The sequence below is a fragment of the Pristiophorus japonicus genome, chromosome 1 (assembly GCF_044704955.1).
Source record: "Pristiophorus japonicus isolate sPriJap1 chromosome 1, sPriJap1.hap1, whole genome shotgun sequence".
Taxonomy (NCBI): domain Eukaryota; kingdom Metazoa; phylum Chordata; class Chondrichthyes; family Pristiophoridae; genus Pristiophorus; species Pristiophorus japonicus.
In genome coordinates, this window is record NC_091977.1 from 201356153 (window position 1) to 201370988 (window position 14836).

The 14836-nt window shown below is 44.5% G+C and overlaps 1 protein-coding gene across 1 annotated transcript; it reads left to right on the forward strand.

The window, feature by feature from the left end:
- The first annotated feature begins 602 nt into the window (after nucleotides 1–602).
- On the forward strand, nucleotides 603–14259 carry LOC139240495 (proteinase-activated receptor 1-like). The gene is made up of 2 exons (XM_070869068.1): nucleotides 603–948; nucleotides 13029–14259. The coding sequence occupies exons 1-2, from the start codon at nucleotides 882–884 to the stop codon at nucleotides 14246–14248; spliced, it is 1287 nt and encodes a 428-aa protein (XP_070725169.1). The 5' UTR covers nucleotides 603–881; the 3' UTR covers nucleotides 14249–14259.
- The last annotated feature ends 577 nt before the right edge of the window (nucleotides 14260–14836 follow it).

Sequence of the window (14836 nt, forward strand, 5' to 3'; positions counted from 1 at the left end):
AAAGTACTTCATTGGCTGTAAAGCACTTTGAGACGTCTGGTGTTGTGAAAGGCACTATATAAATCCAAGTCTTTCTTTCTTTCCGGGAATTTCCAGCGCCCCCCTGCTCCGCTCAGGGGAGGACATGGCCGTCTTTCTTTAGAAGTGAAATTCCACTGGATCAAAAGGTGCCGCCAATTCTTCCCCTGTGGCTTCTTGTTTGATCCTTTCTAAAGTGACAGGCGGTCCGATGTCAGATGGATTGGCCTGCGCTGTGGTCTTAAAGCGTGCCACACATACTCGGGCGGACGGGTAAGTTTCGTGGGCTGTGGAAACACACCTACAATGCAAAGAGTTGAATTCATTATTGTGCAGCTTCTAAGATTTATTTTAAAATGCTTCGGCGAAATACAACGGAAATGCATAATAAACTTAATCTGACGCCAAGCTGAGTGTAGCATAAGTTTGGTGGCCACAGGACTTTTCCCCCCAGTTCTGACTGGAGAAAGTGGGTATTGCGAGAGTATTCGGGGGAAATCTGGAAGGGGTGGAGTGTAACTGCTTTAAATTGTTTCCGGAAAAAGCCGAGTTACGAAATCAAAGCCTGGTCTGGGTGAGAAGAGCCCGCGTCACTCAGGAATCGTGCCTGAGGCAGCGCGACCGCACACACCAGACTTCAGTCGCAACTTTCTCGTTAGCTCGGAGGAGCTGCAGACAACAAAAGGAGTCACCGCGGTCAGCCAAGGACCTTTGCATTGCACTTCATCTTCCTCGTTATTGCTTGCGGATTTCTCCGGATTTTCTCTGTCGGAGCGAGGTGGTTGTGTGACTGGGGGTCAGTTACCGTCCCAACCTGAGCCGGACCGGGATTGTGGCGAAAACCGCAGCTCCTTCCACTCGGGATGGGCTGGAAAGTTCAGCTTGTGCTGTGGGTCACGCTGCTCCCCGCGGTGGCAGCTCTCAAACACGGTAAGAAAACATGTTAAATACGTTTACATTAAAATACATCAGCTTTTTAATATACATATATAAACATATACAATAGAATCAGTTAGAGTTAATATGTATATAGAGTATGTATATATAATGCAGTTAATTTATGTATGTGTGACGTAATGAACTCCAGTTGGTTCTGTTGTGTAAGTGTGAAACTTACCCGATCAGTGAGCTTTATTATTAGTTTTTTCAGCCCTGTTCAGTTTCGAGGACTGAAATCTGCGCAGCTCCGAAAAGTGAAATTGAACAAGTGCCCGAGACAAGGGGGTGTGCACACGCCCGCACTGGCTGTCAACTGTCTGGTTACTGTGACCGTCTTCATTCCTTCTGTACATTGTGGGTGAAGGAGTGGCGAGAGATTGTGGAGCGATGTGATCGGGGCCCAGGAGAGGCGGGAGTTCAGGGCCCAGAAGAGCCGAGGGCCCAGGGGTAGCACCGGCCAGCCCACACTGGGATATTTATGCGCGCTAAGTCCGTGCAGCAGAGCTGGTCTCCAATCGTCTTGGTTAATACTTGTCACTGGACCGAGACCTAGCTCTGTCAAGCCCGTGTGGTGGCTGGTGTGCAACGGCCACCACACGTTAAAAAAATCCACGCACAGGCATCTTCCACCCTTCAAGATGTAGTTCAGGACCTGGAATGTGAGGTCCTTCATTGAAACATTTGTGAACTCATCCCTTTTTGGCGTGGTGGCAAGTCATCCTCGATATGCGGGACCGCCTATGATGATGATGATAACGATATTGCCCCTTTTACACAGAGGGTGCAATGGTGTAGGGGGCAAAGGGTCGGTTGGTATCAGTGCGATTCACAGGTCCGCTGCTGTACCTTCATGTCTGCCCAGGTTTATGCACCCAAGACAGAGTGAGGCCAATACGGCACAAGTGGCGGGATTGCTGTGAAGTATCTACTCGGTTTCCCAGGGTTGTTTATCGTCGATCTACGCGGTGATGTAGTGTCGGGGACAGCCTGCCTCTCTTCCGTGGTTACGTTTGAACCAGGGTGTCCCTGGAAATGGAGCACGCAGTGTACGCTTCCGCGAGAGGTGGGCACCGGAGGGACTGGAGTGCATCATCATCCCCGGCAACCAAATTTTTATTTGATTTAAGGTTTTTGTTCAAGTTTAAATTGTTAATTCGTGGTTTCCAGTGCCCTTGCCAAAAGGGGGCATTTGATTTATGTTTCTACGTAGTTTTGGAGAGATCAGACAGTGCCACTTCTGATGGATTGAGTACTTTTGTCTCTAAAGCCGATCGTTGTTACGGGGTCATTGGCTCTCAAGTAGCTTGGTAAATAGGCAACTATGTTTTGTGCGTGCGAAGATATCTTTGCATCATCTGTGTGTATATTTGTTTCACTGCGCTCCAGACACGCATTCACCATGACGTGCTTTGAGATGGTAGGGTGCTTTATAAACACAAATGCTTCTATTGACCAAAATCTGTCTGGATACTTTCCCTCCCTAGACTGGCTGCGCTTCTCCTTTAACAAGAAGTACCAACTACGGTGCTTCCAGATGATGAGCAGATCTACTCCCTAAATACTACCCCCCTCCCCCCCCCCATTTCTGGGATGAACACAAACACACAAAGTACCAAAATAATTAGACATTTAAAAAAAAACTTGCAAATGTTGGAACTTTGCCTGGAAAATAAAATCAGATACGAACACAAAAGCAAAATACAGCGGATGCAGGAAATCTGAAATAACAACAGAAATTGGTGGGAATACTCAGACAGCATCTGTGGAGAGAGAAAAAGAGTTAATGTTTCAGGTCTGTGACCTTTCATCAGAACTGGAAAAAGTTAGAGATGTATCAGGTTTTAAGCAAGTACAGAGGCAGGAAAAGGAAAGAACTAAAGGGGAATGTCTGATAGGTTGGAAGGCAGGAGAGATTAAATGACAAAAGGGATGATGGCGCAAGGCAAAAGGAGACAGTAATGGGATAAGTAAATAAACAAAATAATCAGTTGCTGTCCGAAAAAATGAGGGCAGAGGTGATGATCTGAAATTGTTGAACTCAGTTTTGAGTCCGAGAGGTTGTAACGTGCCTAATGGAAAGATGAGGTGCTGTTCCTCGAGCTTACGTTGAGCTTCCTTGGAACAGCATAGGAGACCGAAGACAGAGTGGGAGTGGAGCGGAGAATTAAAGTGACATGTGACCGGAAGCTCGGGGTCATGCTTACGGAATGAATGGAGATGATCCACAAAGCGGTCATCCAATGTAGAGGAGACCACATCGTGAGCAGCCTGTTGTGAAACTTTGCATGTTGATCCAAGGTGGAACATGTCTGTACCTGTTTTTATTCCACTCACACTTACCTTTGCTCCCTATTGTAGTTAAATCCCTCCCACTCTGACTGCCCAGTTAGTAATGGAATGAAAGCTGATGTTATCAACTGTATGTTGCACACTTTGGGCCCAAGTTTGCCCCTTCTGCTAGAATGGTGCACCTCCCATGAGGTGCGCGGACTTTGTAGTATAGAAATGGCACCGATTTCTTACCTCCGTATTTTCCCCATTGGCTCCAGGCCTATGGCCTGTGGCGCACTGCATCGGAACGCGTGGTGAGCGGAGCTACAGCCCTGCGCCGAAAAGATTGCCGGCAGCTGCACGCGTATGTAGTGGAGTCTGCGCGCGGCGCAGTAGCTCCTGGCCCTCCCAGCGTGTCATGGCTCCGGGCGACCCTATCCCTGGCCGAAGGGACGATGTGATGTTCGCCACCCCTATCCCGTGCCAAGTGGCCTGCTGCACAGGCCGGCCGCTGCATTTCTGCGCTGAGGACTACAAGAGACAGGTTGATGGGGGGAAGAGTTTTGATATGGGGTGGGGGGGGGAGAAAGAGTTTTGATTGGGGGCGAGGGGGGAAGAGTTTTGATTGGGGGCGAGGGGGGAAGAGTTTTGATTGGAGGCGAGGGGGGAAGTGTTTTGATTGGGGGCGAGGGGGGAAGTGTTTTGATTGGGGGCGAGGAGGGAAGAGTTTTGATTGGGGGCGAGGGGGGAAGAGTTTTGATTGGGGGCGAGGGGGGAAGAGTTTTAATTGGGAGGGAGGGGGGAAGAATTTTGATTGGGGGGGAGGGGGTAGAGTTTTGATTGTGGGTGAGGGGGGAAGAGTTTTGATCGGGGTGGTGGGGGGGGAAAGAGTTTTGTTCGGGGGCGGAAGAGTTTTGATCCGGCGGGGGGGGGCTTCTGCACCGGCCCGCTGTGGATCTCTTCCCTCCCCCCCCCCCCCCCCCCCCGTCAGTTAAAATGCCGCGTTCACCACCCACCACCCCCAGCCACCTCCCCCCAGCCTGTCGCGTTGAGCCTTCTCCCTCCCTCTCCCACCCCCCCCCGCCCCCGTTAAGCTGCTGCGTTCGCAACCCACCACCCCCAGCCCCCCCCCCCCAGCCTGCTGCGTTGAGCCTTCTCCCTCGCTCCCTCCCCTCCCCTCCCCCCCCACCCCCTTCAGATGCCGCATTCTCCCTCCCCTAGCCCAGGCCAAAGGGATTCCCGCACGGCCAGCTGCTGCCGAGTTTAGTTGAGGGTAGGATTTACTTCAATTCTTTATTTGTTAATTTAATTATTTACTTCAGTTCTTTATTTTTTATTGAATGCTTATTACTTTTTGTGCTTTGTTTGGTGCTTGGTGGTGCTTTAAATGTAGTTACTTGCGCCGATTCCTTAACTCTAGGTAAGGTTTTTCTGTGCAGCCAGAAGTGGCAACATACGCTGGCCTAAGTTAGTTTGGAGCAACTATTTGCTGGCCAAACTTACCTAAATGGCCAAAACAGGCGTAAGTGGCTGGAAACGCCCCCTTTTGTAAAAAAAAAACGAAACTAATAAAAACCTAACTAACTCACTTACGCTGGTGCAAATTAAATGGCCAGAATTGCAACTAAAAAGATACTCCAGAAAAATCAAGTTGCTCATAAAAACGGAGCAACTCCTGGGGAAATTTGGGCCCTATGAATGTATTATCTGTAATGTATTATCTGTAGAAAACAATTCTGATATTTTCAAAGATTTTACAGATACTTTTAGAGGTACTGCATATTTTTTTCCCAGTGCTCCTGCTTTGCAGAGAACCTGTAGTTCATGGAATTCTTGGTTAGAACACAGATCTGGCCAAGGAATTTCTGTCATGCTGTTACTGGAATTATAATAACCAGTGAGATTTCTGGAAAAACCAACAAAGGCTCATTACTTTGTCTCAAAGTCTCTCGGTCACTTTGTTACGACTGTTTATCTTAAAGTCCAGAAACTCAAGGATTGAAAAGATTAGAGGTGTAAGGAAAGAAACAAAAAAGAAAAAACAACAGAAGAGGAAGAAAGGGAAGCAGTGGAGAGACAGACGCACAAGGGAAAGGAGACAGTAAACAAACGCAACAACAATGAATAGCTGAGATAGAGCTGAGAAATAATTGACAGCAGCAAGTTTGTAAATGCACTAGGACAACAAATAAAAAAGCCTTGTTGGTGGATACAAAATATGGAAAGTTTTCTTGGTGCAGTTTTACTCACAGAAAAACTAAAACATAATCTACATTGAAAATTAAAGCAAAGCGGCAGACTACAAAACAGAAATATATTCAGATTTTAATACAACTTGTTTTTCTCATTTTTTTCACTGACCAGTGTAACTGTGGTGTGACATATTTGGGGCAAAAAGATTCCTGGACTGTTTTCAACCTTTGTTTTCTATTTCAAATTATCTTAAACATTGCTTAGTATTCCTTTTCCAAAAATTAAACCAGATATTCAAATCTGTTTTACATTTGTTAAATGTGTTAACACAAAATGTTTTTGGAGCAGCTGTCTTTAGTTGCATATTTTTTCTAATAGTTGCATGAGGAAAATAAAACGCGTGAATGGATTAAAAACAAAATACTGGCAATACACAGCTTGTCAATCAGGACCTGAAATGAAAATCAACAGGTTAATGAACCTTTCATCAGAAATATTCTGCAAAATTCTGATGCAGTTTTTATCCAAAACGCTAACCAGTTTTTTTCTGTTTAGATAAACAAGCTATGTACTTCCAGTCTCTTCCCGTTATAGCAGAAATCGGAAAATTGTGCTGAAAACACACTGATTAGGTTCGGCTTCAGGTTTCCACTAAAATTCATTTGCCTAATCACAAACGTAAAATCTTCCATGAACCAGCGCAATCAGGCTGCTTAATAGAAAGTAATAATTTTTTCCACATTTTTGTTAAAAAGTATTCTTTGATGTATTTAAGCGTGGTAACCTAGTGCATATATTAATATAACTGGAAATGGGTTAAACACAAAAAATAAGTATTTTTAATAATGGTGGCTTGTCCACCACCTATGTGTAACCTGATTTAAAATCACTGAAAATGACTTAAAAACTACACTGAACCATTTAATAGTTTCATTGGTGTGCACTAGTCAGTTTCTTAGTAAATTAAACATTTTTGGATGGAAACAAACCATTGAGACGTGCCTACTAGGGCCTCTGTCTCTAAGAAACTGAACGCAATTTGAGGAGCCTTCCCAAACTAACGCAAATGGTGAAATATCATAATTTTGACCTAGGGACGTGGCTAGTTTAGTGTGTGGGGCCTTATTCGGGTGAATTGAACCTTGAGCCAGTGTAAAAGATTTGCGGAAAACACGAGTGCAAGTGGTTTTAAATTTCTCAATCTTTTGCGCTAGTTCGGCCCATTCCTTTTTTTATTAATTCATGGGATGTGGGCATCACTGGCAAGGACAACATTTAGTACCCATTCCCAATTGCCCTTGAGAAGATGGTGGTGAGCCGCCTTCTTGATCCGCTGCAGTCCATAAGGTGAAGGGACTCCCACAGTGCTCTTAGGTAAGGAGTTCCAGGATTTTGACCCCGCAACGATGAAGGAATAATGATATATTCCTAAATCAGGATGGTGTGTGACTTGGAGGTGGTAGTGTTGCCAACTACCTGCTGCCCTTGTCCTTCTAGGTGGTAGGGGTTGTGGGTTTTGGAGGCGCTGTCAAAGAAGCTTTGGCGAGTTGCTGCAGTGTATCTTGTAGATAGTACACACTGCAGCCACAGTACGCGGTGGAGAGAGTGAATGTTTAGTTGATGGATCGGGTGCCAATCAAGCGGCTGCTTTGCCCTGGATGGTGTCGAGCTTCTTGAGTCTTGAGCTGCACTCATCCAGGCAAGTGGACAGTATTCCATCACACTCCTGACTTGTACCTTGTAGATAGTGGGAAGGCTTTGGGGAGTCAAGAGGTGAGTCACTCACCACATTCACTCTGGACAACGTGGACCATTTCCTGTACCTCTTATTAACAAGAGCAGGCATTGATGACGAGATTCAACACCGCCTCCAGTGGACCAGTGCAGCCTTTGGCCGCCTGAGGAAAAGAGTGTTCGAAGACCAGGCCCTCAAATCTGTCACCAAGCTCATGGTCTACAGAGCTGTAGTAATACCCGCTCTCCTGTACGGCTCAGAGACATGGACCATGTACAGTAGTCACCTCAGGTCGCTGGAGAAATACCACCAATGATGACGCCGCAAGATCCTGCAAATCCCCTGGGAGGACACGTGCACCGTTAGCATCCTCGACTAGGCCAACATCCCCAGCATTGAAGCACTGACCACACTTGATCAGCTCCGCTAGGCAGGCCACGTCGTTCGCATGGCAGACTTGAGACTCCCAAAGCAAGCGCTCTACTCGGAACTCCTTCACGGCAAGTGAACCAAATTGGGCAGAGGAAACGTTACAAGGACACGCTAAATGGAGGAAGTGCATCCGGGAGGACGCTGAGCACCTCGAGTTTCATCGCCGAGAGCATTCAGAAATCAAGCGCAGACAGCAGAAAGAGCGTGCGGCAAACCAGTCCCACCCACCCTTTCCCTCAATGACTATCTGTCCCACTTGTGACAGGGACTTTGGTTCTTGTATTGGACTGTTCAGCCACCTAAGGATTCATTTTTAGAGTGGAAGCAAGTCTTCCTCGATTCCGAGGGACTGCCGATGATGATAATGATCTTGGGATCACCACAGAAGACCTAGCCACTGACCTGCTCTTGTAGCCACAGTATTTATTTGACTGGTTCAGTTAAGTTTCTCGTCAATGGTGACCCCCAGGATGTTGGTGGTGGGGGATTCAGCGATGGTAATTCTGTTGAATGTCAAGGGGGGATGGCAAGATTTTCTCCTGTTGGAGACAGTCATTGTCGAGCACTTATGCGGTGCGAATGTTACTTGCCACTTATCAGCCCAAGCTGGATTGTTTTTCAGGTCTTGCTGCATGTGGGCATGGACTGGTTCATTATCTGAGGAGTTGTGAATGGAGCTGAAGACTGCAATCAGTGAACATCCCCACTTCTGACCTTATGATGGAGGAAAGGTCATTAATTAAGCAGCTGAAGATGGTTGGGTCTCAGACACTGCCTTGAGGAATTCCTGCAATGATGTCCTACAGCTGAGATGATTGACCTCCAACAACCACAACCATATGCATTGGTTGTAATTTACCAAAATTCCCTGGATTCTGGGGAGGTCCCAGCAGATTGGAAAACTGCAAATATAATGCCCCTATTTAAAAAAGGAGGCTGACAAAAAGCAGGAAACTATAGACCAGTTAGCCCAACATCTGTGATTGGGAAAATGTTGGAGTCCATTATTAAAGAAGCAGTAGCAGAACATTTGGAAAAGCAAAATTCGGTCAGGCAGAGTCAGCATGGATTTATGAAGGGGAAGTCATGTTTGACAAATTTGCTGGAATGCTTTGAGGATGTAACGAACAGGGTGGATAAAGGGGAACCAGTGGATGTGGTGTATTTGGACTTCCAGAAGGCATTTGACAAGGTGCCACATAAAAGGTTATTGCACAAGATAAAAGTTCACTGGGTTGGGGGTAATATATTAGCATAGATAGAGGATTGGCTAACTAACAGAAAATAGAGAGTCGGGATAAATAGTTAATTCTCTGGTTGGCAACCAGTAACTAGTGGGGTGCTGCAGGGATCAGTGCTGGGACCTCAACTATTTACAATCTATATTAATGACTTGCAAGAAGGGACTGAGTGTAACATAGCCACGTTTGTTGACGATACAAAGATGGGAGGAAAAGCAATGTGTGAGGAGGACACACAAAATCTGCAAAAGGACATAAGACAGGCTAAGTGAGTGGGCAAAAATTTGGCAGATGGAGTATAATGTTGGAAAGTGCGAGGTCATGCACTTCGGCAGAAAAAAAATCGAAGAGCAAGTTTTTATTTAAATGGAGAAAGATTGCAAAGTGCTGCAGTACAGTGGGATCTGGGATCTTGTGCATGAAACACAAAAGGATAGTATGCAGGTACAGTAAGTGATCAGGAAGGCCAATGGAATCTTGGCCTTTATTGCAAAGGGGATGGAGTATAAAAGCAGGGAAGTCTTGCTACAGCGATACAGGGTATTGGTGAGGCCACACCTGGAATAATGCGTGCAGTTTTGGTTTCCATATTTATGAAAGGATACACTTGCTTTGGAATCTGTTCAGAGAAGGTTCACTAGGTTGATTCCGGAGATAAGGGGGTTGACTTATGAGTGAAGGTTGAGTAAATTGGGCCCCTACTCATTGGCATTCAGAAGAATGAGAGGTGATCTTATCGTATACGATTATGAGGGGGCTTGACAAAGTGGATGCAGAGAGGATGTTTTCACTGATGGGGGAGACTAGAACTAGAGGGCATGATCTTAGAAAAAGGGACTGCTCATTTAAAACAGAGATGAGAAGAAATTTCTTCTCTGAGGGTTGTAAATCTGTGGAAGCTGGGACAGTGAATAAATTTAAGACAGAAATAGACAGTTTCTTAAATGATAAGGGGTTATGGGGAGCGGGCAGGGAAGTGGAACTGAGTCCATGATCAGATCAGCCATGACCGTATTAAATGGCGGAGCAGGCTCGAGGGGCAGTATGGCCTACACCTGTTCCTATTTCTTATGTTCTTATATTCCTTTGTGCTGGATGTGCCCAGATTGTGATGGAATCTGGCTGCAAAACTAGCAGAAACAAAAGGAAACATCCCCCTTGCAGATTTTATTTTTGCCTCAAGTATTTCAGCAGTATTTTTGTGTCCAATTATTATAAAGCTGTTTTTCAATCAACATTGTGGGTTGGATTATTTATGTATCTTTTTATATTGGTTTAGTATTTTATGGACATTTATAATAAGAACTTGAATTTGAGTGGAGTGTACTGACTAGTTTCTAGGCAAGGTTATTTGACGTAACATATCCCTAACTTAGCTTGAGAAATGCCTCTTTGCAAATCAGAAATGCTGTGCTGTCTGTCGCATACTTAGCTGTTTCTTGTAAATGGTTTAGTTACCTGTACACAAGTCTTGTCATACATGCTCGTGTGCAAACTCCTACCCCAGCACAACTTTACTCAAAACAACCGACTTGGCAAGGATGTACTCTGTCGCTGCAATTATCCACATAATAGACAAGCAAAAGTATTGTGCTTGACTGAGAAGTTGGCAAACCAGACAGGCAATCATCCCAGGTTGCTTCAGGGAGATAAATAGATTTGTGAGACACTTCCCAGAAGTGAATGCAATTAGTAATTTTATTTCTAATTTTTGTCTAAAATATATTTTTCTTAAACTATTCCAAAGCTTAGTGCTGTCTCAGGTTTCACAACTATATCTGTCACAGAAACTGGAAGGTAGCTGCTATCGGATAAAGTGAATGATAGATTGCAGTTATCTCTTAGGGAACAAATATTTTTGCCAGATTAGAATGACCAATTTTGAAATCAAAATTTCATTTTCAGTTCAATACCATCAAAATGCAATGCTTTACCACAAAATTGCTTCCCATTAATTTCACGCTATAATTGTTTAAACATAATACTTTAGCCATCTGTAAGTAGTTGAAATGTTTGGCGGCTGTACAGTGTTAAGAGCCATATCGTGGGCCACCCTGACCTGCGAGAGGACACCACCGCAGATCAGGAGGATAAAAGAGCTGGAGCATGCCATTACAACTTCCAGTGCAAGCTGCTCCAAGTGTGCGATGATTTTGAGGTGGGTGACTGGATGCCCACACTGCGATATGTGTGCGCACTAGGTCCGTGCAGCAGAGCAGGTCTCCAGTCGTCCTGGTTCAACCCTTGTCACTGGACCAGGACCAAGACCTAGCTCTGATGTGCAACGGTCACCACACGTTAAAAAAAATCCATGCACAGGCATCTTCCACCCCTGGAGTTCACGACTGGAATATCGGGTCCTTCATTGAAACATCTGTCAACTCATCTCTTTTGGTGTGGAAGCAAGTCCTCCTCGTTCGAGGGACCGTCTATGATGATGATAGTATACAGTTTGAATCTGACTCCTGAGATTCCATCCCAACATATTGAATACAAAAGGCTTATTAACTAAATAACTATCCAAATTATGGACAAACTACTTTGTAACAAATTATTAAAATGAGTTTTTCAGTTAATAATAAAATCTTGGTAAGGCCAGTTGGAGATTTCCTGGGTGGTAAACATTTGGGGGTTGAACACAACCCCAGGGTGAGGTGAGAACTTTACCAAAACTTAATTAATCTTCACTGCAGATCCTTTAATAGAAAAAGCCAAGGATTACCTGGAGCAAGGTGATTGTTTTCTTCCTTGAAAACAAAGAATATTTGGATTGGATAAAGGTGGCAAAGGGAAAAGGGTGGGGTAACTGTGATTCTCTTTTTTATAAATATATTGCAAAGAATTAACCACAACAAAAAGTTACAGTATTTTATTCATTACAAATGTATTTGTGATTTAACATTTAGTATTACACTTCAGACTTTAGTACATTCCACCCTAAAATCATCGAATTTAACAGCACAGAAGGAGACCGTTAGGCCCATCACCCCTGTGCTGACTCTCTGAACGAGTTATTTGTTTTTTTTTTTCCTTTATCTTTAAAAAAAAATTCAAATGATTCCCTTTTGAAAGTTATTGCAGATTGTGATAGCCAGCACTGCTACTGGTAAGGCATTCCATGTTCTAAACCCTATGCTAGAAAATGTCTCCAGTCTCTTTTGGTGATAATCTGTAATTGTGGACTAAATGCAATAATGTAAAGTAGTCCAATAAAACACTGTTTCTGATGTTATATGTTGCTTATGGCTACTCCTCTGTGCTGGAAAAGTATAGGGGGCCAAAATTTCCCTTTCCCCTAAGGCCCGTTACTGCCGGAAATCGGCGGCCATGCTGCAGAGTGCAATGGCCGCCGATTTTTCGTATCATGGCCGCCATTTTGAAAATTCCGCTCCTGTGCTATCTTGGCGGTGTCCCACTCCCTCTCCTACCGCTCCGCTGCTGCCAATCTGCCAATCAGATGTTCTCCACGACGGCGAAATTTCGCCGAAAATATCTTGCTTCCGCCGCGCGGTGCCAAAAGCGGCTATTTTCTGCCGGTGCAGTGAGGTTGTTGTCCTTCTAAAATGGTGGTGCGGCGCCGATTAAAGAGGAGGTCCTACTGCCGCTGCCGCCTTGTTTTTTTTGTCGGCCGACTGTCATGTCGGGCCGACAATTATGCCCCTGGACTCGGCTGGGCCGCCACAGGGTGCCAGGCCGCTGGTCCGGCCGAAACCCTCCCTGGTGGCCCAGTGGACCAAACTTAAAGAATCGCGCAGGCTCTCCCCTTTAAGTGAAGGGGAGAGTCGTGGTGACGCAGCACCGTGATGACATCATCAGTGCTATGCTGATGAGTGACAGCGGCAGATACTCTGCCTGTCCCCAACTTCTGTCCCTCTAGACTCTGAACTTCCACTTACCGCCCCACATCCACCTCCATTATGACCGACTTCCGGTCCGCTGAAAAAAAAAGCCAAAGAGCGGAATTCCGCTCAAGAGGCCACCACATCCACTACGCTGGTAAAATCAACAGAAACAAGGTAGGTGTGCCCAGTTTCCAGCGGTGGGCAATTTCGGCCCCCAAATCTCCATCCTATAACATGGCTTTTTCAATGTCTCCCAAAATGACTCTACACAGAATCTAACATACTTAAGAATTTAACGTTTTTACAGTTGAGTAATTAGAAAAAAATAATGTCAGCCTTTTGATTTTTGTTTTTCAGGCAACTTTTCACGGGATAAATTTGGTCCCAGAACCTTTGCAGGTATTTGGGGTCCTGGACCTCTTGAATTTATCGACCTTGATGGGAAGATTGAAGGTGAAGGATCCGGCCAATACGATGGAAGTGGATTCAGAGATGGATCTGGAGTTGGAGTGGAAGAAAATAAACCCATCGACCCTGTCAAAAACTCCGAGAAACTCAATGTGGATTATGTGACCATCTCAAACACAGCAGGACAATATCTAACCAGTCGATGGATGACTGTATTCATTCCTTCTGTTTACACCATTGTTTTTGCAGTGGGTTTGCTTCTCAACTGTGTCGCAATCTTATTGATTCGCTTTAAAATGAAATTGAAAAAACCGGCTGTAATTTACATGGTGAATTTAGCAGCAGCAGATTTGTTATTTGTGCTGATGCTCCCGCTGAAGATCTCCTACCATTTTTCTGGTAATGACTGGGGATTTGGCTCTTTCCTGTGCCGATTGGTTACTGGCGGTTTTTATGCTTATATGTACTGCTCCGTGCTGCTGATGATGTGTATAAGTGTTGACCGATTTCTCGCGGTGGTTTATCCATTGCGTTCTGCTTCCTGGAGGACCTGGGGGCGTGCGGTTTTACTTTGCCTTGTCGTGTGGCTGGCAGCTTTTGGTGGTGTTGTTCCACTTTTCCTTACTGAGCAAACCGTGTATGTCACTAACCTGAACATCACAACCTGCCACGATGTGCTCCCCCTCTCTACATTACAAAGCTATTCCGTCTACTATTTTCCCACTTTGTGTATTCTGTTCTTTGTAATTCCGCTGCTTGTGACCTCAGCCTGTTACGTATGTATTATCTCAACCCTACATTCAGCAAATGTGGCAAACAAATGCAAGAAAACGCGAGCTATCTGTTTGGCTTTGATTGTACTTTCTGTCTTTATTGTCTGCTTTACACCAACTAATATAATTTTGCTCATACACTATCTTCATTTTTATCATGCAGCAAGCGACTCTCTCTACTTTGCCTATATGCTGTGTGTGTGCATAGGCAGTGTGAGCTGTTGTCTTGACCCTTTGATTTATTATTATGCCTCATCCCTGTTCCAGAAGCATTTTGAGAATCTTCTGTGCTCTGGGGACGTTTCTGAATCTGGGAATAGTCAAACAGAATCCAAGAGCTGTAAAACAGGAAACTCCACTTTCAATGACAGTTCCTACAATAAATTACTAGCCTAAACCGATCGCAATAGTTTTTGTCAGTGTTGTTTTTTATTTTATGAAGATAAGATAACCTGAAATGTAATCAGTGACAGTTACTCTAACTTTTTAGCTTCATTGTATTTTAATGTACTACGTGTTTTTATTTTCTTCACATTTTTTCTGTGACAAAAATTATTAGAGATGAGATATAGTTAAAACTCCTGTTCTGGTAATATTTCACATTGCATGTTTTGTCAGTTGAGTACATTGAGAACATGTTTGTTGCTGAAATTGCAGCGTAATCAGTGAAATTGATTTCATAATCACCTTAACTTTTGAACTACTGTACATTCCATACAGACTTAGCCTTGTCACATGCCAATCCAGTTAATGGGTTTGAAAAAAACAGTCCCTATTCTTAGTTTGTTGGGTCGCCAGGTTAATGTTGCTGGGTGGCCTTTATTTTGCTTTTTTTGATGGGGGGAATAAATACGTAAAAGGCTTTGCAAGAAGTTCCTCTGATCAAAAAAAAAATTCTTCATCTGCTACCCCAGATAGCTGTAGCACCAGAACAATGTTGAGATCAAAATGACCCTGTTCAGTGATAGGCGGTGATCTAATCTC